Genomic DNA, 26,961 nt, shown 5'->3' on the forward strand with positions numbered 1-26,961 from the left:
CCACAAACGAAACACAATTTTAAAGTTGTGAACAGCAAAGTTTAAAAGGACCACTTATTATTTCGTAATCGACTGTTTAACCCTTTAATTTATTCGCTATTGTTTGAATGAAATACAAAAATGCCTAGATAAGTTAGACAAAAACTTAATTCAAATTAAATTAAACCAAATAGCAGTAAAAAAGTAATATTAAAAAAGGAGTAAATAAAAGTACACAATGTTATTAAGTTTTTAAAATAAGACATATATAAGCACAAATTAAAATAATAAGAACATGATAAGGTGCATTTTATTAAACACGTCGTATTCTTTTACACACTAGTCAAAGCACATTTTAATTTTCTTTAACTACATGGAAAATGACTAAATATGACTAAAGATAAAACAATCGTGTTTCCGGTGCAAGTTTTTTCCTCTTCAGCATGCTTCCTCTTGCCAAATGCATTTTGATTGGTCAGCGGGAGGCCATGTAACCAATCACAGCGCGCCTACCATGGAGGAAGGAATAAATGCAAGATGGCTCCTCATATAAAACCAGCTGCCTGGCTTCTCTTTTGTGATCAACAAAATTACTTTCCCCCCGTTATTCGATTAAAATACCGTCTTTGGGGAAGTGCTGAGGGTTGAATTCTTTAGTGCGCGGGTGCGGGTGTTACTCGGCGTCTTCGGGCGCTGTGGGAGAAATTTAGTAAGCGAGCGGGGCGATTTTGAGGCGGTGCGGGAGAGAGATTAGGCCTGTCGGCTCACGCAACCATCAGCAGCGCGAGCCCGAACCTGAACCCGAAACACCCGTGCCCGGATCTAAAACCGGACACCCGAACCGCTCGCATGGCCGTTTCAAGGTTGGTTAAGCTTGCTGCTGGCCCAGTGTCTTTTCCACTGAGTTCGTCTCATTTTTATTTTTTAATATGTGACAAATATCAGCCAGATATGCTGCTATTAACTGTATTTATGTGTTTGAGTGTTTAATGTAAATGTGTGTCAGGTTAGCCGTTAGTAACGTTTAACCGGTGTTTGAATTTCTTAACTGTCAGTTGTGCCGTTAAAAACGGCTAACTTATGTGTTTTTGAATGGTAACGATATAAGTTTGTTAGATATGTGCAGTTAATACCCGTTAGTAAGTGTTCTTCCAATATTAATGAATATATTATTGCATACTGCAAAGAACAGAATATCATCCCAAATTTAACACGCCCAAAACATGGTGTCATCTGTGGGATGTTGCTATCTTCTGCAGTTTATCGCCTATTAGCGGTATTTTGTCTTGTATGTTATGAAATCATCTGCATCAACGAGGCTTTTTTAGCCTGGTAAGTCTCTAGTTAATGTGTAAATCCAGTGATGATTAGTGGACTAACCCCACGCAATGTCATCCATCTGAAGGTTAGTTAGCATCTAAAACCAGTATTCATTTCTCTTTATCCATCATTTCAGTTCCTGCAGTAGATTATGTGCTGTTTGTAATGTGCTGAAGGGAAGCTAGTTGAAAATGGACTATTTTTTTAATCTAGTGTGCATGTGGTTAGCTACTGTGACAATTTCAATGACCACTTTATCGGAAGTGTCGAAAATGAAGTCTGTCAGATATGCTTAACCCATGCATCCATTATATATGCTCCGGACTAATGAATATGGATGTCAAGTGTTGGTAGATGTTGCATGGGCATGTTATAATCAGGTGTACATTATGTGAAATGGGCAGACATGGTCATTTTCATTAGGAGTGTTAAGTTTAGGTTAACCACAGGTGTTCTCTCACTGTGTCCAGGCTGGAACGTCTCTTCATCTTACTGGATACAGGGACGACTCCTGTGACCAGAAAAGCAGCTGCACAGCAGCTGGGAGATGTTGTGAAGCTTCATCCACATGAACTTAATAACTTGCTGGCAAAAGTGAGTATTTAGTGTTAGGATATCGCTTATGGAGGCATCTGGGAAATCATGAAGGGATGTAAAGCCAAATGTTTAGTTTCCATCCTGTCTTTTTGACATTTGCTTTCATTTATCGCATGGTGCCCTTTCGATGCTTTGGTCAATAGAATGGCAGCAAAAAACTGGTAGAAGTGTTTATTTCTAAAATCGCCCTGCACAATATTAGCTGCGAAAGGTCTTGTCAAAGATTAAAATCAATATAAAATCAATTATTAAAATCATTTTTAGTGAAAGTGTCATGTAAATTTTTTGGGTTTTCATTAAATTAAAATCTTGTCTATCATCTCTGAAAATATCTTAGCAAAATTAACTTTTCAAGTGATTTATAGTGACAAGCTAAAAAGACTGTGTCTTTAATGTTCCAGCTGGACAGTGTAGGTGCAACACGCAGTCGCTCATTGTTTTTCCTCTTTTAACACTACAACGACAGTTCACCTATCAAAATAAATCACATAAAATGCAAACCCACCAGTCCGGTGTAGACTATGGCACCCAAAGTTTTATTTTTCAATACAAAGTTTTAAAATCCCAGTAGCCTGGCTAACACCAGACCAGTCTCATAGAGAATGAGATGGGGTCTGGGAACCATATGCTAATTTTCTTGTATTTGAGGTGTGGTTTACGAATGCCCAGAGCCGTTTATTGGGCACTACGAATGTCTATCAAATGCGTCTGTACATAGCTCATAGCCAATCGTTTCAATTATACCAGATGACTTATGTAGAGCGACATGAATTCAAACGTAAACAACTGATATCGGTACTATCATAGACATTATATACGTAGACACCTCATGACGTGCTGGAACGCATCAAGCACCGGCGCCATATTGGATGGGTCTCCTCACTGTACGCTAGCATCAGTCAATGGGAGTTAACGGAAAGAAAGCCATACTATGGCCGTATTTTGGGCAGCTTACGGTTGCAATAACCGGCGCAGTATTGATTCCAGATCACATGGGATTACATATCACAAGTAAGATTGAACAATCATTTTGGTTATTTTACGTTATTATTTATAATATTATGTCAATGTTCAGCAGGAACTGGTACTTTCTCTCATGATCTCTCGCTGTTTTTTCTTCACATTTGAAGGTTTCCCAGTGATACAGGCATGAGGAGGCAATGGGAAGTTGCTTTAAAACGGGAGGGTTTTGTTGTCACAGAGTCGTCAAAGCTCATAGAAGAACAAGAGGGGAAACTCTGATTTGTTTTTGGAAACAGCCACTAGACGGCGCTTCAGTAGCGCGACCGCCATAGGAATGAAAATTCTCACAGCCAAATCATTCTCAATTCATTCATATTAAAATTTATTTAATTCGTAATTACATAAAATACCCAAATACGTAAAAATTACATAAACATTTTGTACTAAAGTATATTTTACTTAAGTAAAAGTAAAAAAAGTAGATGTTTCATGTACTTAAATATTAAATATAAACCAAACAATTGTAATTATGAAATGTAGTGGAGTAAAAATTATTATAATATGCTTTGGAATATAAGTTTTCCAAAATAAACATTGATAAAATACAGATACTTGAAAATTTACTTGTATGTAGAAAGTAAAACACTTAAGTAGTGTCTGCCTCTGTCAATATGCCATACTTAAAGAGCATAATACTAAGTATTTTAGGATGAAAGCAGTATTTTTTAATGTGTGGCAGCGTCCTGTATCATAACTAAATCTCTGCCGCTTATAACAACTCAAACCGTGTGAAAATCCGGTAAAAATTAGGGGAGTTATAATTATTCCTCATTAGAAATGAATGCAAGGGAGCGCACTGGAGACCCATTCAAGATGGCGGCCGCCCGATACGTCAGCTCCAATAGGCAGCTCAGTCTAGGTGTCGAGGTGTCTACGTATATAATGTCTATGGGTACTATGCGCACAGCTGAAAGCTATGCATCTAAACCAGTAGCTGTATATTGATATTGAAAAGCAACACAATTTAGTGGCACTGTGACAACCACAGTACAGGAATAATGACAATATGATATCAATAAATACCAATTACCATTTATAAGTTAAATGGACTTCGTTGACGATGATGCCTAGCAGGTTGGTCCTATAAAACTCTGTGGCTATCATGTCTTGCCATATCCAAACATCCTTCTTGGATATGAAATTGTTTTACGCCAAAAGTTGTTCTTTTTTTATTTTAATAAACTTGCGTTAGAAACTACTTTTAACACTATCTAAGGCTGCAAAAGTAACTTTGCGTCTGTTCCACGTTGGATAAACAAACTGCTTCGGTGTGTCGCATAGACGTCGTCATCGTCCTGCTGCCCCCTCTCCGTTCTGTGATTGGTTCCCTATTTCAGGGGCAAAAAGGTCCATAGTTTCCATGTTAAACTTGCAGCGTGAATAAATTCGTGTGCAAGGCAGCATGGGGAAACCCAGGCTAAGATCCCAGAGCACATGAGAACAACTAGTCTAAACGAGTAGCTGCTTACTACAATGATAAACATAATCGCCTCAGTCTGATCAATCCTGGTAACTTCAGTGCCCTAAATGATGTTATAATGAACTATTTCACATCCAGAGATGGGAGGAGTCCCCGATGAAGTTACTAGTCATGTTATTGTCATGCTGCTATTGGGGTAGCTTGCACTGTGCTTGCGATTCTAAATGTAAGCTGCAAAGTAAAATAGTCGCGCCATCTAAACATACAATAGGTGATCAAAAGTTAATGCCCATGATAAACAATGTAAAACTTCTCTAGAACTAACTGTAAAATACAATAAAAGGGAATAGATGCGGTTCAGATAATATAATAACATCGTTGTATTCCTTCGGGGTCAAACTGACCATTTTGTATTTCTAACAACATAAGTCTTTTACCACATTAAAGTGACCTTTACTTGTAATACTTGACTGTTGTGCTTCTATTTTCATTCCTCTCTTTAAATCCGATAGACAGTTTTGGAAAGTTATTTCATATGGTATCAAAATCTAAAATTGATCACATTTCACAGTGTGATGGATTTTCCCAGAACGCATCACATATTGAGGTGGTTTCCAGAACAGGGATTATCTAAGGCCAGGACTAGACCTTAGTTTAATTAGGAAATATAGCTAGTTTGAACAAACATGCCTTACTAAAAACATTACTTGTGTGCATTTTGAGGCAAAACAACGGGGAGTGATGTATTTTAAGATATTTCAGTACCAGTTGTTTTCAGTTTGGACAGCTCTTACATTTATTTTAGTCTAGTCTAATCCCCGTCCAGGAAACCACCCCATAGACACTGGATATTAAAAATACAAGCAAATTTACAGTGCAGGTGATCTATAATTGGATATAATAAATAAGTCTTGCATTTGAGTAAACAAATCATTAGACCAGCAAACCTACCTACAATGGCAATTGGTATTTACATACTGCTTTGCGTTTTTACAATGGTGCTAAACCATTTAGTACACTGTTAATACCATCGTAGTGTCTTTTGAGTAAGGGAAAATGTATGGGCAGCCGGTTATTATCGCAGAATTCACACTGAAGGGAATTATTTCACGATAACAACCGGCTGCCTGTACGTTATCATGCTTATTACACAGCTATTTAGCTTCTACGTTAAGTATGAAATATTAAATATTGATTTGAAATATTTTATTTGCTCTTTTTTAAGAATCCAGACTTTTTTCCCTGAATGTCACAAGCACGCTATTTGGTTTAATCCTTTGTGTAAATACAATGTTATATATGTTAATAAAACACATATTTATATTTCATTTTTGTGTAATATTAAACTGTACCTGTCAAAATGATTTGCAGCATCTTCGTGACTGTGTGTTATTAGTTTTGAGCAGTTGTTATCTGGGAATATCAGACATGCAAATGTCACTACTGGCCAATCAGAATCAAGCATTTAATAATGTTAATGATATAACACCTCCTACATCAAACAATTTCATGTTTATTCAGATGAGGTTATGGCAGTGCTTCTCAATTATTTTTTGTCACGCCCCCCCTAGGAAGAAGTAAACATTTCGCGCCCCCCAACTCTCTGCTGCGACTGTAAATAGTATAATTTGTCTTTAAAATTACACATCTGCAAAACATTATCCAAAACAATATCCTTATTAACATTAAAGAAAACACAAAAAAAGAAATATCAATCAACTTACAACAAAGAATAACTTTATTAACATTGTTTTTTTTAGTCTGTAACAGAAAAGACTAAAAATGCATCAATTTGCCTGAAATAAAATAAAAAAAATCCTTATTTACAGTACATTTTTGACCATTTGATACTGAAAATTTAAATTAAATATAATCAATAACTAATAATAAAAAACTCAAGCGGCTTATCAGTGTGATTGGGGTGTAATGTCTTTAAGTGACGGTGCAAAAAATCCACTTCCTGAAAAAGTATTTTCCCCGGGTCTCGCGCCCCCCCCTGGTGTCGCTTCGAGCCCGCCCCACTATTTGAGAAGCACTGGGTTATGGTCACTGTAGTTACTACTCAGCTTGGGGGTGTTATGGAAGGTCATGTGGTCTGGGTGCAAACTTACGAAACCTATTGCAACAAGACTTTCAATTATACCATTTATGTATATAATTAAAGGAGAAAATAGTTAAGGTGAGGATTTTGAACTTTGCAATAACAAGCCAGCTGGAAAGGGCTTTAGTATTCATGAGTGAACGGTTAAAAGTGGTGAACCCGACAGAGGGTGCATAGGAAAGTTAGCTTTTAAGTTAAAGGTGTGGACTTTTTTCCTTGCCTTTACTAGGTATTTAAACCTGTTATCGAGTTGCAGCCCTCTAATAGTTCATCTGGTTTCTTTACTCTCAACCCAAAAAGGTTTTAACATACTTGAGGAGTCCCAACTGGGATACACGAATCGCTGCAGGTCAGGCTGTAGAAGCAATAGTGAAGAATATTCCGGAATGGAATCCGACTCCAAAGCCGAAAGAAGGTGAGCTGACATGTTCTTGGATTGCATAACTAGAGATTTTGAGGTGTTGGGATTTTCTATAAAAGATTTTTACCAGATGCAACATTGCTGCAGGACCTGGTTCAATCATCGTATGGCTTTAAAAGCTATTTTCCTATCCGATTGTGTTTTGCTAATGGAATGCTTTTTGCTACGTTGTCCTCTTCAGAGGTGTCTGCAGAAGACATGTCTCCAGAGGAAAGCTCCTCAGACAGGCTGAGTTTCTACCGGTTTGATATTTCCCGTCTGCTCAAGCACGGCGCGTCCCTGCTGGGCTCTGCAGGTGCAGAGTTTGAACTTCAGGATGATAAGTCAGGTATTATTATTAGATCTCTCGCTCGTGTAGTAACTCACGGTGTTGGTAATGCTTTTAGAGATATATTTGATCAATCATAAGCAGTGATGCATGCTTTTGCAAACTATTAAACCTTTGTCATATTATAACCATGCATAGTAGATAAAGCGACTAGCATTTAAACCTTTTATCTTGGGATTGCTAGCGCATGCTTTACCAGTGTAGAGAATGAAACACTTAAGGTGTGTCATTTATTTGCATGTCTGTAAGGAAAGAACTAATTTAAATGGCAGTTATTTGTATGTTTTATCCTTGTACAAACATGCATGTTGTGAACATACTCTCCATCTACCTTTAAAACCATAATAAACTTTTACATGTCCCGCTCCATGCGTTCTACAGACATAAAAAGTATTTGTGTATGTCATTAGAGACTTATGGTCTTGCAATCTGGCCTTCAGGTGAGATGGATCCCAAAGAGCGTTTGGCCCGGCAGAGAAAGCAGTTACAGAAGAAGTTGGGATTGGATATGGGTGCGGCCATCGGCATGGACACAGAAGAGCTTTTTAATGACGAAGACCTGGAGGACGCCTGCGCCTCCAGTGCCACCAGAACACAGCCCAATAAAAGCATGGGATGCTCTTTCTCACGCAACCAAATGGTGAGTTGTGCTAGAATGGCATTTGAAAGACACAGATGGGTCACAGATCGAGTGTGCTTTCCATTTACATTTTTGGAAACCTTGAGTGTTGAATTAGCTGAGTTGAAAGGCTCACATTTGAAGAAGGTAGACAGATTGCAGTTCACACCTGATATCAACATGCATCTTGTGTATCTGATCGTCAAGTGGGAATGATTTCAGGCTCTGTGTAGAATTGCATATTGATGATTAAGAGCCCGTCCACACAAAGATGCGTTTACCTGTTTAAAAAAATTAATTGTATTGTATTGGCATTTCATCCACAAGCATCTTTTTGGTGTTTTGGGAGCCTGAAATTGCAATAAAAAAACAGCCAATGTGTAGCAGCCAATCCCTATATTATCCGTTGTGAATTAAGCTTGAGCTACAAGCACTATGATGCATGCGTTGAATGACTGTGGTTTCAGTTTTGTCCATGTTTAATGTATCTGCCCCTATACAAATAAGCATAAATAAATATTTTGTCATATGATGTCCTCACTCCACATCTCGACCCTAGTCAGACACCGCTACACCACGTAACGGCGCCAACAACAACAATGGCGGACTTCAATACATGCTTGTTTTCGTGCTGCAGAAGGTAGTGAGCCTATTAGTTTTACTAAAGCAAAATCTTGTGCTCCTTTGGTACTACGTTGAGTAACAAATGATTATGGACAACAGCAAGGTTTATGCACATGCAACGATTAATCGCATACAAAATACAAGTTTCTGTTTATACACAGTACATACACACACACACGGGTGATTCTCACGAAATCCAGACTTGGGTGTCCACCATCAGATTTTTTAAAAAGCCCTTGACGCCAATTTTTTTGCACACATAAGATTAAGATCTGAACTTACTATAACCATTATTTTTAGAGGATTTAAAAATATTTCCTATAGAAATATTTACATTTTAGATTACCATTATCAAAAGTTATCATTACCGCAACATGATATTACATTAAATATATGCATATAAAAAAATCCTGTTTCGGTAATGAGAACTAAAAAGTTGTCTAGGTACTATAACAAACAAAATTTTAACTTCTATCTGGAGAGAAAAAATAAGAACTGATTACCTGGTAGCCATCTTGAGTGTCACAGTCAATTATGTCCCTTCCAACACATTTTTTTAAATGTTAGTTCCTTGAGGGCTTAAACAATGATTGAAAATTGTTGTGGAGGATGAGAAAATTGGTCTTGGACACATTTATATTCCTTATTATTGTCTCTACATTTATCAATGATCACCAAATACCACATGTTTCTTTACTGTAAATGTTTATAGTATAACATACACTGAAGCTTTTTATTTTTTAATAATTATTTTCATGTCAAACAACCCAAATCCAGTTATGTTCACGTTGAGGTAATGAAAATGTTGTTCTTAAATGTGGAAAAACAACAAAGTTGGCTTGTATGATGTCATTTGAAATCATGTGCAAAATAGTACATGAAGCATGGCCCCAGACTGAAAATTTTAGGGGCGCAACCAGAAAATTTGGGGGCACACACCGTAAATTAACATGCTAAACAAATAATCATATTTCTTCTATTTCCACTTTATTACTAATAAATACTTTGATGATAGATGCTGAAAGTACAATGTGCTGTTTCAAATTCAGTGTCACATCACAAAAAAAGGTCAAATATACTGGTCGGACATGTGCGACTGGATGTAAGATTTTGGTGGCAAAATGCGACCATTTGGTGGCAGTCTGGAGCCCTGTGAAGAGATGTTTGTAACTGTATGCTGCTTCTTTTGATACTCTTACTTTGCATTTGCTTTTTTATCAAAATATTTCATTTAATTTCGCGAGAATCACCCACACACACATTATGCAATTATATATTCTAAAATATATACATGAATTCTTTGTGTATTTAGATATACACAATATTACACACAGTACATGCACACATGTTACACAAACTTTTATTTTGTATGCGATTAATCACAATTAATTGTTGACAGCCCTACTCCAAGTAGTCTTCTCCATTTTTAGTATGTCTCTGTGGAAGAATAACAACGACACATACTGGTCTGGCATGTGTACTACATCAATCTGAACAGTTTTAAGTGGTTTTGTGCGTACGCATATATATCTTTAGATGACGCTATGTTTGCAGACTTTATTAGAACAAGGAAAAAGAAGGTGCCATTACAAGGTGTTATATTATTGTTAAATTCTCAACTAGACTTTTTTGGCCTGATTCTTTAATGTAGCTGTGTATGAGTTAAGTTATGGCATTACTGTCTTTTCTCTTTTAGCCGGCAGCAGAATTAATCGATTCAGAGTTTCGCCCAGGCATGAGCAATCGACAAAGGAACAAGGCCAAGAGGATGGCCAAACTGGTGGCAAAGCAGAGATCCAGAGACATGGACCCCAATGAGAAGAGGTAAGGCTCAGATGAAAATAGATTTTTTTGTATTTGACACGTGCATCAGTCTATTTCCATTATGTTGTTCTACTACAGTAATGACAGTTTTGAGGGAGAACCAGAGGAGAAACGACGGAAAACCACAAACGTAGTTATTGAGCAGCCAGCGACGGACAGCAAGGTCCTGATTGACAATGTTCCTGATAACTCCAGTTTATGTGAGGAGGTGTGCGACTCATTCTCTCACTTCATTTTTCTTTCACACATTGCCCCGTACACTGTTTGTTCCTAATGTTTGTCGTCATTTTTTTTGCAGACTCAGGAATGGCCTCTGGAAAGCTTCTGTGATGAGCTTTGTAATGATCTCTTCAACCCCTCGTGGGAGGTACGGCAAAAATGCATCATTGCTGAAAAAGCCCAAACTTTTATTGCTTTTTTTAGCCTGCTGCAGCAGAAATCAGTCTGTGCTGACTTTTTTGTTTGAGAAGATCTGTAATATAGCGCACAAGTTGTGTCCTTGTTTGAGGTATGAAGTAATTAATGTAACACTGCATGCTTTTGTGCATTCAGATTCGTCACGGTGCGGGCACAGGTCTGAGGGAAGTGCTGAAGTGTCATGGTGCAGGTGGAGGAAAGATGGTCGGCAGTACAACAGAGCAGGTGTTTGTTAGCTCACTGGATGTGATCGAAGGTCATGGGTTTAATTTACTTCAGTATCTGATGTTTGATTCTTCATTGTCAGATGGAGCGGCAGCATCAAGACTGGCTGGAGGACCTGGTCATCCGGCTTTTGTGTGTCTTTGCTCTGGACAGGTTCGGAGACTTTGTGTCAGATGAGGTTTGTTATCTGCCTCTTAACTAATAAGATCCTGTCAGTAAAGCCCTGCTGCCCCCTACTGGTTAAACATAATAAATTTTTGCACATTGTTTGTTTATTAGTGTCATTGTTGTTTGTTTTATCAGCATGTCAACATTTTACAGATGATTATTTAAAATAAATAAATATACTTTAAAATGCATTCTGTTGTCCTGTGAGGAACCTATATTTTTCTTGCTCTGCATATGAGACGTTCTGTACACACAACGAACATGCAATCTCAACTTGAATGTCATGTGACACACCAGCCAAACACCATGATCATGTCAAACCCATGACCAAGAATTAACAACTTTTGTTGCTCTATATGGTTTGAACAGCAGATACAAATAATGATGTATTCTTACCTGCCCAGGTGGTCGCACCTGTCAGGGAGACGTGTGCTCAGACTCTGGGTGTGGCCTTGAGGCACATGACAGACAGCGGTGTTGCCATGACTGTAAATATTCTGCTCAAGCTGCTAACTGAAGACCAGTGGGAAGTTCGACACGGAGGCCTGCTGGGCATCAAATATGCTCTCGCCGTCAGACAGGTGCAGGATCTCTTTAAATTTGATTATAAATGTTATATTGGAAACGTATTGTAATTACAAACTATAATTGATCTTTAGAATATGATCTCGGAGATGCTGCCTCGGGTTCTTCCTGCTATTACAGAAGGCCTGCGGGATCTGGACGACGATGTTCGTGCCGTAGCAGCGGCAGCTTTAATCCCAGTTGTGGATGGGCTGGTTCAGCTGCAGCCCGCTAAGGTCTGCAGTCAAAGGCTGATGTCAATTTGTAAAGAGTGCTGGTTTATGAAAGTTAAAATATATTTGTTGTATAGGTTCCCTTCATTGTCCACACGCTTTGGAATGCTCTTCTGGAGCTGGACGATCTCACAGCTTCAACAAACAGCATCATGACCCTTTTGTCGTCTCTGCTCACGTATCCACAGGTTCGCCAGTGCAGGTGAGATGTACATTTTAGTAATTTAGCAGATGCTTTTCTCAAAAAAAGTGTAGACAAAAGAGATGTTTCTTTCGATGGCTAATGACGACTCAAAGCCTGTGTTTTAATTAATTAATTTATATTTGCTTTCTAGTGCACAACAATCACTGACAGTATTAGTACCTCGCGTGTGGCCGTTCCTGAGACACACAATTGCATCGGTTCGCCGGGCTGCACTAGAGACCCTGTTTACACTTCTGTCTAAAGCTGACCAGGTTGGGTAATCTGCCTATTTATTCTCTGCATACACCTTACAGGAACTGTTAAAGGAGTAGTCCTTTTTCTTAAAAAAGTCCAGATGGTTTGCTCACCACCATGTCATCCAGAACGTTGATGTCTTTCTTTGTTCCATCGGGAAGAAATTGTTTTTTTGAGGAAAAATTCCAGGATTTTTCTCATTTTAATGGACTTCAATGGGTCCCAACACTTATTAGTTTTAATGTAGTATAAAAATGCAGTTTGAAATGATTCCAAACGATCCCAAACGAGGCTTAAGGGTCGTATCTTGCGAAACGATTGTCATTTTTGGCAAGAAAAAAAAGCACTTTTAAAGCACAACTTCTCTTCTTCCTCCGGTCGTGTGGCACGCCAGCGCGACCTCAGGTAATTGCGTAATTACGGCGAAAGGTCACGTGTTACATATATGAAACGCACATTTGCAGACCATTTTAAACAATAAACCGACACAAGGACATTATTTAGGATCGTTCGACATACAACAACGTCATAAACGGTCCTCTTTCTCCATACTTGTAAACCCTGGGGAGAAGTTTCGATACGTCATCCGTGACCTCTTGACGTGATGACGTATTACGTGAGGTCGCGCTGGCACGTCACACGACCGGAGATAGATGAGAAAAACATAATTTCTTCTCGGCTGAACAAAGAAAGACATACAAATTTGGATGAAATGGTGGTGAGTAAATTATCTAGATTTTTTTTTAGAAAATGGACGCATCCTTTAATGTGTTGCATCAACAAACATAACATGAATAAAGTCTATTTACCTGTGCATTCACTGCAGACGAAAAATTATAAATGTATAATATTCCAGTTCAAAGGACAATCTAAACATCAGTTGTATTCTGATCTGTTGTTTGCTCTGATTTGTCATTGACCTGTAGAGTTGTGCAGTATGGCTAAATCCCATCATGCAGGACATGCTAAGGCACATCTTTCAGTCGTGCATCCTGGAAAGCAATCAGGAGATCCTGGAGCTAATTCAGAAGGTACAGCCTGCTAAATCTCACCCCGTCCTGTTCTTCTGAATGTTTTAAGCGGTTGATATGGTAATCGGTCGTTTAAATATGTTAATGGTGTTTTGCAGGTGTGGAGGGAGTTGTTGCGACAGGCCCCACACCAGTATGTGGTAGCAGCCAGCTGTCCCTGGATGGGTGCCTGGCTCTGTTTGATGATGCAAGCAGCACACATCCCAATAGACCCCAACATGCTCCTGGAAGTAAAAGCCCGTTCAAAGGTAAGAGTGGAGGTCAATATACAATTTTCAATCAAGAATAGATTGTTTTAGTACTATCAGATAGACTATCTGTCTTAGGCCCTGTCCAAATGTACATGGGTATTTTCAAAACCGTGCCTTTTTTATGTGGTTTAGCCATTCGTCCAAATGCAGTATCAGGTGCCTGAAACCGAACTTTTATAAAAAAAAAAAAATCCTGCCAGGGTGATTTTTTTGTGTGAATAGTTTTTGGCTTGTGACATGCTACCAAAACACACTTGTAGCCAATCATCAGTAAGGGGCGTGTCTACTAACCCAGTGGTTCCCAAACTTTTTCATTACACAGAATTCATGATAAATCAATGTATTTCATAAAATGTCATAAAACTGGGGCCCCCGTGGCACCATCTCGTGACCCCCAGTTTGAAAACTACTGTACTAACCAACATCGTTGCCTGGGTTGCGTATGGGTGGGTCTATCAAAAGAAGGTCTAGATTTTATTGGGGTAGGGGAGTGTTTGTTTAGGTGATTTCAAATGTCAACATTGGCTTTCAAAGATCATGAACCCCACCTTTAAAGTACATCAGTTGTGTTAACGTTGTGCAGTATTGATTTTAAGGCTCCACCTTGGCTTCAAATGACATCATTGGCACAAGATGTGCTTATTTTAGTCTTTGCATCCATCCTACAACCTTCACACTTCCCTTTATTTGTCTGCAGGAAAAGGCCTCTGGGAAAAGCAGGCAGGGATCTGTTCCAGTCAAAGAGACAGTCCAGGAGTACATTGGTGGAGCAGATACAATCACCGAAGACCCCGCCACACGAGACTATGTGGTGACCCGTGCGCGTCTTATGACTGCAAAGTATGGGGTGGAGGATCAATAATAGTCTTAGTTGTGCCATATGCAAATCCGACTAATGTTTCTTTTTCTCCTCTTAGGCTGTTGGGGGCACTGTGTAATTGCATCTGTGACCCACGGTTGAACAGCTCCTCTCAGGAACTCCGTCCTGCTGAATCCCTGGCTCAGCTTTTACTGTTCCACCTCAATTCTAAATCAGCCCTGCAGCGGATTGCGGTTGCCATGGTGATATGCGAGTGGGCAACCCTGCAGAAAGTGAGTTCGAGAGGGTCGTCATTGGGTTATTTTTGAAACCCGTTATTGACCAGGGTTCCCACAGGTCCTAGGGAACGAGACGCTGCGTCTCCCTTGCCATACTTCCTGCATCCCTGTAACGCCGTATTTGGCAATATTTCAGAGAGCGACATACTTCCTAGCTCCCGTGTCACCCTGTCTTTGTCGTTAAGCCTCACCATTGGTTGAATTTGATATACACATTCAGATGCACTTACCCCTGGAGGCGTCCCCAAAGTGTCACTGCAGTGACGCAGCGTGTGTTCCCTCAAAAGGGAATTGTAACAATGTATCTTAAAAGGTAACACAATGTAACTTTGCTCTCACTCAAAATGTTTCCCCACATTTAGTCTTTGAATTTGAGGTTATTGGACCTGGAAAGTCCTTGAAAGGTCCTTGAATTTGTATTATTTACAACCTTGAAGTTAAATAAGGTGTGGGAACCCTGATTGACGTGCTTTTCTTGGTTGCAGGAATGCGAGCTGTTGTCTAGCGTGGTTCAGCCCCGGCTGCTGACCATCCTGTCCGAACAGCTGTACTACGATGAGATTGCCATTCCTTTCACACGCATGCAGAATGAATGCAAACAGCTTATAGCGCTGCTGGCTGATGCCCACATCGACGTGAGCGAGCGAATGAACTGTACGGTGTTCACCATCGATCAGGCCAATGAGCTGGTTAGTAAGAGTCTAACGGGATTCATAGCTCAGTTTCTAACCTAGTTAGCTACCTAGGCAGACAGCATTTATGGATTGGCTTAGATAATTGGCTTTGAGAAAGTAGTTTAATAACCATCCTCTGATTTCCCATAGGTGACCACTATCTTCTCCGAATGCACGTCTACTTTGAACCTGAAGTCACGTCAGTTCCAGCCGCTGGACAGCAAAAGGCTGCAGGCTCGTTCGACCGTGTGCGAGACCAGCGCCGAGTGGCAGCAGCTACAGCTGAGGGTTCACACCTTCGCGGCCTGCGCCGTCGTGGGTCTAGCAATGCTTCCGGACAAACTCAACCCTGTGGTCAGACCCCTAATGGAGGCGGTCCGTCGTGAAGAGAACACGCTCGTCCAGGGTTACGCAGCCTCCAGCATCGCGCGCCTGTTGCAGCTGTGCTCCAGCAGATCTCCCTGCCCTAATGGCAAGATCTTGAAGAATCTCTGCAGCTCTGTGTGTGCAGATCCGATGCTCACTCCCAACGCTGCCTGTCCCGTCCCACCGGCCAGCACACCGGCTGTGCAAGAGGGCAGTAAAGGTAAGAAGTTTTAACAATATTATCCTAAACATGCATATAACTATTTGCATGTGCTAATATTCATAATCTTTACATGCTTATGCGCTGTCTTGCAGCTTCTGTTGCGGAGAAGGACGCCACGCATCATGTGGTAAATAAAACGAAGGGAATTATAACACTTTACCGCCACCAAAAAGCAGCTTTTGCCATCACCAGTAAGAGGGGACCCACGCCCAAAGCCCCTAAAACCAACAACGGTGACCTGCCTATCGGAAGCAATGTGGCCACGGAAACGGATGAGGTACATTGTTGTTGTTGTGGCTGTTATCAGTGCTCTTTACAATATACAAAACATGCTAATATTCTTTTTATAACATTAATGTAGAGCAAAAAGCCATGTCTTATCCAAAGGAGAGGGGCAGAGTTCTCCTTAACAACAATCGCCAGGCATTTCGGTCAGGAGCTGACCAGCGCTTTGCCCTATCTGTGGGATTCAATGACCGGCCCGCTCAGGACTGTGCTGAACGCTCAGGGATTTGGTGCGTCTCTTTTTATACACGGTTCTTTTGTGTGAGAAGCGTTTATGGGTAGGATGCATGTTGTTATCGGGTGCATTGCATGGACATCCTGCACATCCTGTTTTTGCTCATCGTATTACATCCTTCATATATCCATATAGTCTTTAGTTTTATCAGATTTATAAAAGACAGAACAGCTATACCGATTCCTAATGCATTAGCCTAAGCTCCTGGAAATGTATCGTGTGTGGCGTGAGTCACGAGCAAGCATCACACACAAAACATTATCCGACTATCTCTGGATAACTTGTAATGTAAACGACAAGAACATGTAGTGAATCATATGCACTTATGTGCCGATTGCCAACAAAACAGACAGTTGATACAGTTTTACTTACTGCCTGTAACTTATGAACTGGTTGGGGCCGCCTAATTTTAACTAAATTAAGTGTTAAACCAACACAAACGCACAACTCTGCTGCTACCACGGATAAACAAAATATGCCCATTGTTTCCATAGTGCTGGGTTTATTGTGAGGGAAAATTTTAAGCTTGTTCTGCTTCCTAAACAACAACAAAACTTTGATTTCGTGTCAGCTCTTGGTTGGTGGGTGCATGCGCCATTTCTGTTAAAGTTTTGGAATATCTGGAATATATATTTTAAAATGTCTTTTCTGGACATTTGGATTTTTTTCTCCAAGTCATGAAATATCAGGGATTGTTGTTTGTTGCTTTACATTTTGATACATGCACTGCAAAAAATTTATTTTCAAGAAAAAAAATTCTTAGTATTTTTGTCTTGTTTTCAGTAAAAATATAAAACAAAATCTTAAATTAAGATGCTTTTTCTTGATGAGCAAAACGACCCAAGAAATATAAAATTTAAGTGAATTTGTGCATAAAACAATCCAAAAAAATCTGCCAATGGGGTAAGCAAATTTTCTTGAATTTTTCTTGAAATTTTTTTTGCTTACCCCATTGGCAGATTTTTTTGCTTATGCACAAAATCACTATAATTTGATATTTATGGTCGAAAAACTAGACTTATTTTCTTGGGTTGTTTTGCTCATCAAGAAAAACCATCTTAATTTAAGATTTTGTTTTATTTTTACTGAAAACAAGACAAAATACTAAGAAATGGTTTTTCTTGAAAATCATTTTTTGCAGTGTGGAAATTCAATCCGCTTGTTTACTTGTGATGCAAGTAGAGCTGCAAATATCGATTTTTTTTCATCCGATTAATCTATTGATTATTTTCGATTAGTCGAATAGTCAGATTTTTTATTTATATATATTCACCTACAAATATCTAACATTTGCCATTAATGCCAACATTTTATTTAAGCATTTTCTCAATTAAACACAAACAAAAATTTTCAACATGAAAAATAAAGTGGCAGTGCAAAGGAAAATATTTCAAATCACATAAAAACAAGTCCAACATAAATTCAGTCTAACATAAACCGTGCAAAAGTGGCATGATTCACCTTTAACAATAAAATAGGCATATATTAATAATTTAATTTAAATAAGTAGAAAAGTTCAATGTTAAAGTTGATGCTTATTCAGTTTGATTTATTTTTATTTTAAAGTTCCGGGTAAAAAAACAAGTTAAGCTAAAATAAAATGATCTTCTAATATTTTACACATTTATGGCAGAAATACCTAACAAGACGAGCTTCTGTAATATTTGCGCAAAAAAAAGTTAATTAGGAACTCCGCACTGCCAGCTGGCTTTCTGTGCACGCAGCTCTCAGTGTGACCGTAACTTATTATTTCATAACTTTTTTATAATATAAAAACATGCTCTTTATTTACTGTTTCAACATACTGCCCAGACGAGAGGCGATGTCAGTCGTGCGTCTCGTAGCTCGTATTAAATAAGATGTAAAAGCAGCTGTATTAAGCACAATGGTAAAACACCCGATTATATTGCAGAAATCATTCACCCTTATACAGCACCTAGATCTCTTAGGTCTAACGATCTATCTCTTCTCTGTGTCCCTCGCTCAAGGCTTAAATCTAAAGGGGATAGAGCTTTTGCTACGGTTGCGCCCGTTCTCTGGAACCAGCTTCCACTCAGTATAAAAAACGCATCATCTATTGGGGTTTTTAAAAAACAACTTAAAACTCATCTCTATCGTAAGGCCTTTCCTGCTGAGTCTTAATTATTTTTTTTTTCTTTCTTTCTGCTTTCATGGTTTTATTTTACTTATTATGATGTGCTTTTTTATTATTTATTGTGTATTGACTTCCTGTTATGTATCTGTACAGCACTTTGGTCAGCTAGAGCTGAATTTAAATGTGCTTTATAAATAAACTTACTTTACTTTTACTTTACAATAGATATGGCCTGCATGTCATGATTGTATGTCATGGAAATTCAGCTTTTTAGTCAGGGAATTTGACATTTGACTTGTAGTGGGAACCCTGGGTTCCGTATAGGAAATGTGTACAAACCCTGGCAAAGTGCATTCGGCACCGAAATACTTCATGCATCTAACTGCTATTTTTTGATACTTTGCCTAGATTTAAGACAAACAATCCAACTTTTAAAATGTGTTAATAAGTCAGAATGCATGAAATAGCTAGTCTAAAAACACGTGAAAATCTGCAAAATTTGCATGGTCCCAGCTAATATTTCATGTGTTCCTCATTTTGTGTTGCAGATTCCAGCCAGCTCTTGAAGCAGGGAGACTCTGTTGCTCAAGACCTTGTGAATTCTCTTCAGGTGCTAGAAGTCACAGCAGGAGCCATGACCCAAGACCTGATTCCTGTAGTACGTACATGAACAAAACACATCCAAATAACATCTTAAATTGAAAGCTACGTTACTGTTGGAAGTTACAGTGGGTTTTCTTTTTTGATGTTATCACATGCTTCCACCAGTTATCACGTCTAAATTTCCTGTTTGGTCTCTTTGTAGTTAATGGAGCAGCTTCCTCTCCTCTGCACCTGTCTGCAGCATCCATACACCGCTGTACGTCACATGGCCGCTCGCTGTGTGGGCGTGCTCAGTAAGATCGCTACCATGGAAACTATGAATGTGTTTTTGGAGCATGTGCTGCCCTGGTTGGGTGCTATAGATGACAACACTAAGCAAGAGGGAGCTATTGAAGCTTTGGCTTGTATCCTGTTTTAACGCACATGAACATTTTATTTATTACTGTTTGATCTTACGACTTTGATAAGACAGATGTGTTTAGATCACAGGTATTATGCACCACCTTAACATGGTATTCAGGTTTAATGGAGCAGTTGGATGTGGATATCGTTCCCTACATCGTGCTGCTGGTGGTTCCTGTGCTGGGCCGTATGAGTGACCCCTCTGACAGCGTGAGATTCATGGCCACGCAGTGCTTTGCTACGCTGATTAGACTGTTGCCACTCGAGGTGAGAGATTATTAAACTGCGGTGTTATACAGATGAGTTATATTTCATTAGGGCTGCAACAACTAATCGATGAAATCGATAATGACATTCGTTGTCAACTAATTTCATCATCGATTCGTTGGTCTGTGACGTCACATGCTACCGCACCACCGTCTGACAGCAGGGACACCCGTCCGTTTTGTACGGCTCAAGCTGTGCCCTTGTAACTAAAGTCAAGTCGATTAATCGAAAATAATCGACAGATTAATCGAAAAAAAAAGTGACAGATTAAAGGCGGAGTCCATGATGTTTGAAAGCCAATGTTGATATTTGAAATCACCCAAACAAACACGCCCCTACCCCAATAGAATCTGGACCTTCTGTTGATAGACCCGCCCCACACATACGCAACCCGGCATTTGATTTGATTTGATTGGCTATAAGTGTGTTTTGGTAGTCGGCCGTTTCCTTTTCCAAAGCGTTTTTCAAACATCGTGGACTCCGCCTTTAATAATAAAAAATAAAATAATCGACAGATTAATCGAAAATAATCGCCCGATTAATAAAAAAGAAATAATCGCCCGATTAATAAAAAAGAAATAATCGCCCGATTAATAAAAAAGAAATAATCGACAGATTAATAATAAAAAAATAATCGCCCGATTAATAAATAAAAAAAATTATCGCCCGATTAATAAAAAAAAAAAAAATTAGCGCCCGATTAAAAAAAAAAAATAATCGCCCGATTAATAAAAAAGAAATAATAATAATAACAATAATAATAATCGACTGATTAATCAATTGTGAAAATAGTTTTTTTAATTATCTTGTTCTCATTCAGGCTGGAATTCCAGACCCTCCTTCTATGTCTGAGGATCTGATTCGGCAGAAGGCCAGAGAGCGGCACTTCCTCGAACAGCTGCTGGATGGAAGGAAACTGGAGAATTATAAGATTCCTGTACCTATCAAAGCAGAGCTCCGGAAATACCAGCAGGTGTGTGGAGCACTTCCTCTCTAATCCTGAACATCAGCTGGCTTTGGCTGTTTTATTCTCAAGTCCTTGCTGTTTTCTCATGCAGGATGGTGTGAACTGGCTGGCATTTCTTAACAAGTACAAGCTTCATGGCATTTTGTGTGACGACATGGGTCTGGGAAAGACCCTGCAGTCCATCTGTATACTGGCTGGAGATCATTTCCTCAGGTACAAACCAAAATTAGCTTCATCCATTATCACATTGCTTCAGATCAATTGCTATGATGTATATGTGACATTCGAACTTTTGGTTCATTGTGTGCAGGGCTCAGGAGTACTGCAAGACAAAGGCACCCGACTGTTGTCCTTTACCTTCTATAGTGGTGTGTCCACCCACCTTGACGGGTCACTGGGTGGATGAGGTTGGCAAGTTTTGCTCTAAAGAGTATCTCAGTCCTTTGCACTATACTGGACCCCCAACAGAAAGAGCACGGTATGACTTCAAGTACTCAGGAGATTGTTCACAAAATTAAAATGTTTTGTCAGATTAAATTTAGCTAAATGTTCATTTACTTGTGTTAAATGTTCAGGTTACAGCACCAGGTCAAGAAACACAATCTAGTTGTTGCCTCATATGATGTTGTTAGGAATGACATTGAATTTTTCAGGTAACAGCCCATTTCCCCGTTTATCATTCAGACAACTGCTTTTTCATTGCACGTGAAATGATATCTTTCTCCTCTCGTACAGGGACATTAAATTTAATTACTGTATCCTTGATGAGGGTCACGTTATTAAAAATGGGAAGACCAAACTCTCCAAGGCCATCAAGCAGTTGAGTGCCAACTATCGAATAATCCTCTCAGGAACGCCCATTCAGGTGACCCCTAAAACCATTCACACAGTTTGATTTTGGTTCTCATGAAATGTCTGACAGTCGTGTTAACGCTTAATGCTTTTCTTTGTAGAACAATGTTTTGGAGTTGTGGTCGCTCTTTGATTTTCTGATGCCGGGCTTTCTGGGTACAGAGCGTCAGTTTGCCGCCCGCTACGGGAAGCCAATCCTTGCCAGTCGAGATGCTAAAAGTTCTTCACGTGAACAGGAAGCAGGTGTGATGCTCACTTCTGTCTTTTCTTTGTACTTGAAAGAAATAGGGCTACAACAATTAATCGATAAAATAATCGATTAGGGCTACAACAATTCATCGATAAAATAACCGATTAAGAAATTTGATTTCAACAAATTCCATTATCAGTTAGTTGGTCTGTGACGTCACATGCTCCCGCATCAAAAATAATATTTTCGTAAAACTATAATAATGGGAAAATCTAATTGAGTAAATATTTAGGTTTTTATCCGATTAATTGGGGAAAAAAATCTTCCGATTAATCATCGATTATGAAAATAATTGTTTTTTCAGCCCTAGAAAATAAGTCATTAATTAGAATATAATTCTTAATTCACATGAACAGGGTTGATATTTTATACATTTAAATGGTTATGTATGTTATATAATTGGGGTGTGTTTGTCTCAGGTGTGTTAGCAATGGAGGCTCTGCATAGACAAGTTCTGCCCTTCCTTCTGAGGAGAATGAAGGATGATGTTCTTCAAGATTTACCACCCAAAATCATTCAAGATTACTATTGCAACCTCAGTCCTCTACAGGTACGAAGTGCATGTGGTCAAAAAATTTAATTTTTTTATCTCTACTGATACAGAAAATGTAACGCATCATTTTCACCCATGTCTGTTCAGGTTCAACTGTACGAGGACTTCGCCAAGTCTCGTGCTAAGGTGAACGTGGACGATGTGATTTCCACGCCCTCGGCACCTGAGGAAGAAGAGAAGCCCAAACTGAAGGCCACTGGACACGTCTTCCAGGTCTGATGTTACAAGTTGTATGAGACGTGGAAACGCTCCTGTCAGACAGACTGTGTGATGATGATGATTTTCTGTCGGTTCTTTTAGGCTCTGCAGTATCTGAGGAAGCTCTGTAATCACCCAGCGCTTGTGTTGACCCCTCAACATCCAGAGTACAAACACATCACAGATCAACTGGCCAATCAACACTCCAGCCTTAGAGACATCCAGCATGCTCCCAAACTGTCTGCTCTTAAACAGGTCTGTCTTGTTTTTTAAAGCCCTGCGTTGCACACATTTTTTTCAGTTTGTTTTTACACCCTAAGCATTCACACAAACAAGAAAAATAGCAAAGATAAGGATTAAAAGCAGGTCATACCAAGAGCTATGTTTTTTGTTAAACTGTTCATTTGAAGTATTTTTTTAACGTGTATCACGTGACCGTAATATTGTGTATTTCTAATATAGTGTCATGTTCTCTGCCGTAGCTCTTGTTGGACTGTGGATTGGGTTCTGCAGGAGCGTCTGATGGTGGCACAGAGGCTGTGGTCGCCCAGCATCGTGTTCTCATCTTCTGCCAGCTGAAGAGCATGTTAGACATTGTGGAGCAGGATCTCCTGAAAGCACAGCTGCCCACCGTCACCTACCTCAGACTGGATGGAGGCGTTCAGGCCGGCCTCAGACACTCCATAGTCTCCAGGTGATTAATTTGCTTAACATTCATTCATGTATGCAAACACACTCTTCTACAGTTAAGTTCCTCCAATGTTACTTCTTGAATGTAATTGCATCATTACTCTCCGGCAGGTTCAATAATGACCCTTCCATAGATGTCCTACTGCTCACTACTCACGTGGGTGGGCTGGGATTGAATTTGACGGGTGCCGATACCGTGGTGTTTGTGGAGCATGACTGGAACCCCATGAGAGACCTGCAGGCCATGGATCGAGCTCACAGAATAGGACAGGTAGCCTACACAAGACTGGATAGACATGGTGTTCAATTTTAAATATCAGTGCTGACTGATAAATTTGTATGTTAAGGCAATTAATAGATTGTCCTACTCGGGGGTTCCCATGGGTCATGGAATTTCTGAATATCATGGGATTTAAAAAGGGCTATTCCAGACATTTAGGGGCGGTTTCCCAGACAGGGTTTAAGACTAGTCCCAGACTAACTTAAATGTTAGTGTTGTCTTGACCGAAAACAACTTGCTCTGACATATCTTAAAATATATCAGTGCGAGTGTTTTGTCTTAAGATGCACACCAGTAGTGTTTTTATAAATTTTGCTTTTAAAAAATGACTTAAACCAGGGCTAAGCCTTAGTTAAATAGGATATTTAAGATAATCCCCGTCGGGGAAACCACCCCTGAAAGTCTAGGAATTTTATAATTTTTGTCCTGACGGGTCATGGAATTTCTGGAATATCTTTGACTTTAAATGTCTGGAATAGACCTTTTAAAATTCCGAGAATTTTATAATTTTGTTTTCCCCACGGGTCATGGAATTTTAAAAGGTCCATTCCAGACATTAAAAGTTTTGGCATTTTACCCTTTATTTTTTTGTCCCTGCGGGTCATGGAATTTCGGGAATATTTTGGAATTTTAAAAGGTCTATTCCAGACATTAAAAGTCACGGAATTTTATAATTTTTTTGTCCCCACGGGTCATGATATTTCTAGAATATCGTAATTCCCTGACTTTCAATATATGGAATTTTAAAAGGTCTATTCCAGGCTTTTTGTCCCCACGGGTCATGGAATTTCTGGAATATCATGGAATTTTATAGGGTCTGCTCCAGACATTGAAAGTCAGGGAATTTTAATTTTGTTGTCCCTACGGGTCATGGAATTTCTGGAATATCATGGAATTTTAAAAGGTCTATTCCAGACATGGAAAGTCAGAATTGTATAATTTTGTTGTCCCCAGGGGTCATGGAATTTCGTGGAATTTGTAAAGGTCCATTCCAGGCATTGAAAGTCTGTAAATTTTATTTTAAAAAAATTGTCCCCATGGGTCATGGAATTTCTGGAATATCTTGTAATTTTCAAAGGTCTATTCCAGACATGAAAAGGGGAATTTTATACATTTTTGTTCCCACGGGTCATGACATTTCTGGAATATCATAATTCCCTGACTTTCAATATATGGAATTTTAAAAGGTCTATTTCAGACATTTTGGGGCAGTTTTCGGACAGGGATGAGCTTAATCCAGGACTAGGCCTCAGTTTAATTAGAAAATATAACTAGTTTTAACAAACATGCCTTACTCAAAACATTAGTCTAACTTAAATATCTTAAAATACATCAGTGACCTTTGTTTTGCCTCAAAATGCACCCAAGTAATGTTTTCAGTTTGGACAGCTCTTAAAAATGTTTTAGTCTAGTACTAGTCTAATCCCTGTTCAAGAAACCGCCCCATAGTCCCCATGGGTTATGGAATTTCTGGAATATCATGGAATTTTAAAAGGTCTATTCCAGACATTGAAAGTCAGAGAATTTTGTATATTTTTTTGTCCCCAGGGGTCATGGAATTTCATGGAATTTTAAAAGGTCCATTCCAGACAGAAGTTTCATGACCCCTGGGGACAATAAAATTCTCTGACTTTCAAAGGTCCATTCCAGACATTGAAAGTCTGGGAATTTTATATAAAATTTGTCCCCACGGGTCATGATATTTCTAGAATATCATAATTCCCTGACTTTCAATGTCTGGAGCAGACCTTTTACAATTCCATGATATTCCAGAAATTCCATGACCCGTGGGGACAAAAAGCCTGGAATATCATGGAATTTTGAAAGGTCTGCTCCAGACATTGAAAGTCAGGGAATTTTAATTTTTTTGTCCCCACGTGTCATGGAATATCATGGAATTTTGAAAGGTCTGCTCCAGACATTGAAAGTCAGGGAATTATGATATTCTAGAAATATCATACAATTCCCTGACTTTCAGTGTCTTAAATAGACCTTTTAAAATTCCAATTCATGGAGCCTCCACTGATTTCAAATGAGAAATCTCTAATATTCCAACTAAAATTTAAAAAGTGACAATCAAAACAGATGTTTATTGGCAGTGTTTATTTTTTTTCACACATTAAGGCTAAAACATTGTTATAAATCCACGGTGTACACAACATTATCAGACTCATGGCATCTCGGACATAAAAGCTGCATTTTCTCGACCTTAGTCAGTTAAAGTCAGGAAAAAGTCAGGAAATTTGACATTTGGCTTTGAGTGGGAATGCTGCCTACTTAATTATTTACATTTCAGAAAAAACGTTATTTTTTTAAAACATTTTTGAATGATTAAAAAAAATGTAAACTGAAAAATACTTTTTCAATGTTTATGTACGTGTTATAGAAACGTGTTGTCAATGTGTATCGTCTCATCACGCGGGGCACCCTGGAGGAAAAGATCATGGGTCTGCAGAAGTTTAAAATGACCATCGCTAATACAGTCATCAGTCAGGATAACGCCAGTCTGCAGAGCATGGGCACAGAACAACTGCTCAACCTCTTCACACTAGACAAGGTCAGTTTTTACCCATCCACCACACAATAACCTTCCACCATAAACATCTGTCATTCATACTGACGCTGCTTTGTGTTGATGTTCAGAATGAAAAGGCAGAGAAGAGCGAGTCGTCCTCGGGTAAATCCGGTATCAAGTCTGTTCTGGATGGACTGGGTGACCTGTGGGACCAACAGCAGTACGAGAACGAATACGATCTGGATAGCTTCATGCATTCACTCAAATGAGACTCAGAAACACTCCAGTCCAACTCTCATTAGTCTTAAAATTCTTCTAGCATCCTTTTATGAGATCTTTGCTCAAAAATACCCGTTATTAATTTGTCTGTGGAAGAAGTCTTAAAGCTAATCTTAAAAAAAGTGTTGTACATGCATCTCTATGTGTATCAGTTATAACATTTAAACCTCAGGTTTTTCACAAACCACCATCAGTATCGGTGATGACAGTATTCACAACTGAATGAAGAAAAGCTGTCGGTCATGAACTGCAATGCACAGAATCTGCTTCAGTTGTCTTACAGATAAGCAAAGGACGGTGTAATGTTTCATTCGGCCCACTAGGGGGAGCTTAACCGTTATAGGAATAAGAAGGGCTTCAGACACATTGAAAATGTCTTACGTGCACTGACTGTGATCTATAGGTACAGGTGCAAGAGCAAAAGGACACAGTCCTGAAACTTTGTAGAGTTTTAAAAGGAAAAAATAGGACTTGTAAATATTTCTGTTATTTGCCTTTTTTGGGTAAGCTGATAGAATTTTAATAAATTCTAATGAGCTCTTTAA

At 39.1% G+C, this 26,961-nt stretch overlaps 1 protein-coding gene across 1 annotated transcript; it reads left to right on the forward strand.

Moving 5' to 3' along the window:
- Positions 1 to 494: 494 nt before the first annotated feature.
- On the forward strand, positions 495 to 26,961 carry btaf1 (BTAF1 RNA polymerase II, B-TFIID transcription factor-associated). The gene is made up of 38 exons (XM_055170197.2): positions 495 to 842; positions 1,770 to 1,893; positions 6,741 to 6,855; positions 7,043 to 7,189; positions 7,630 to 7,829; positions 10,129 to 10,256; positions 10,335 to 10,464; positions 10,555 to 10,623; positions 10,809 to 10,898; positions 10,981 to 11,076; positions 11,471 to 11,647; positions 11,726 to 11,866; positions 11,941 to 12,065; positions 12,199 to 12,319; positions 13,229 to 13,333; positions 13,432 to 13,581; positions 14,282 to 14,424; positions 14,502 to 14,676; positions 15,168 to 15,371; positions 15,507 to 15,942; positions 16,038 to 16,222; positions 16,307 to 16,460; positions 19,109 to 19,218; positions 19,366 to 19,567; positions 19,684 to 19,832; positions 20,653 to 20,805; positions 20,891 to 21,012; positions 21,110 to 21,277; positions 21,375 to 21,452; positions 21,535 to 21,664; positions 21,753 to 21,894; positions 22,321 to 22,451; positions 22,542 to 22,667; positions 22,755 to 22,907; positions 23,135 to 23,346; positions 23,454 to 23,613; positions 26,009 to 26,179; positions 26,266 to 26,961. Exons 1-38 carry the CDS (start codon positions 829 to 831, stop codon positions 26,404 to 26,406), a joined length of 5,577 nt encoding a protein of 1,858 aa, XP_055026172.2. The 5' UTR covers positions 495 to 828; the 3' UTR covers positions 26,407 to 26,961.

This window comes from Misgurnus anguillicaudatus, chromosome 11, assembly GCF_027580225.2.
Source record: "Misgurnus anguillicaudatus chromosome 11, ASM2758022v2, whole genome shotgun sequence".
Classification (NCBI taxonomy): domain Eukaryota; kingdom Metazoa; phylum Chordata; class Actinopteri; order Cypriniformes; family Cobitidae; genus Misgurnus; species Misgurnus anguillicaudatus.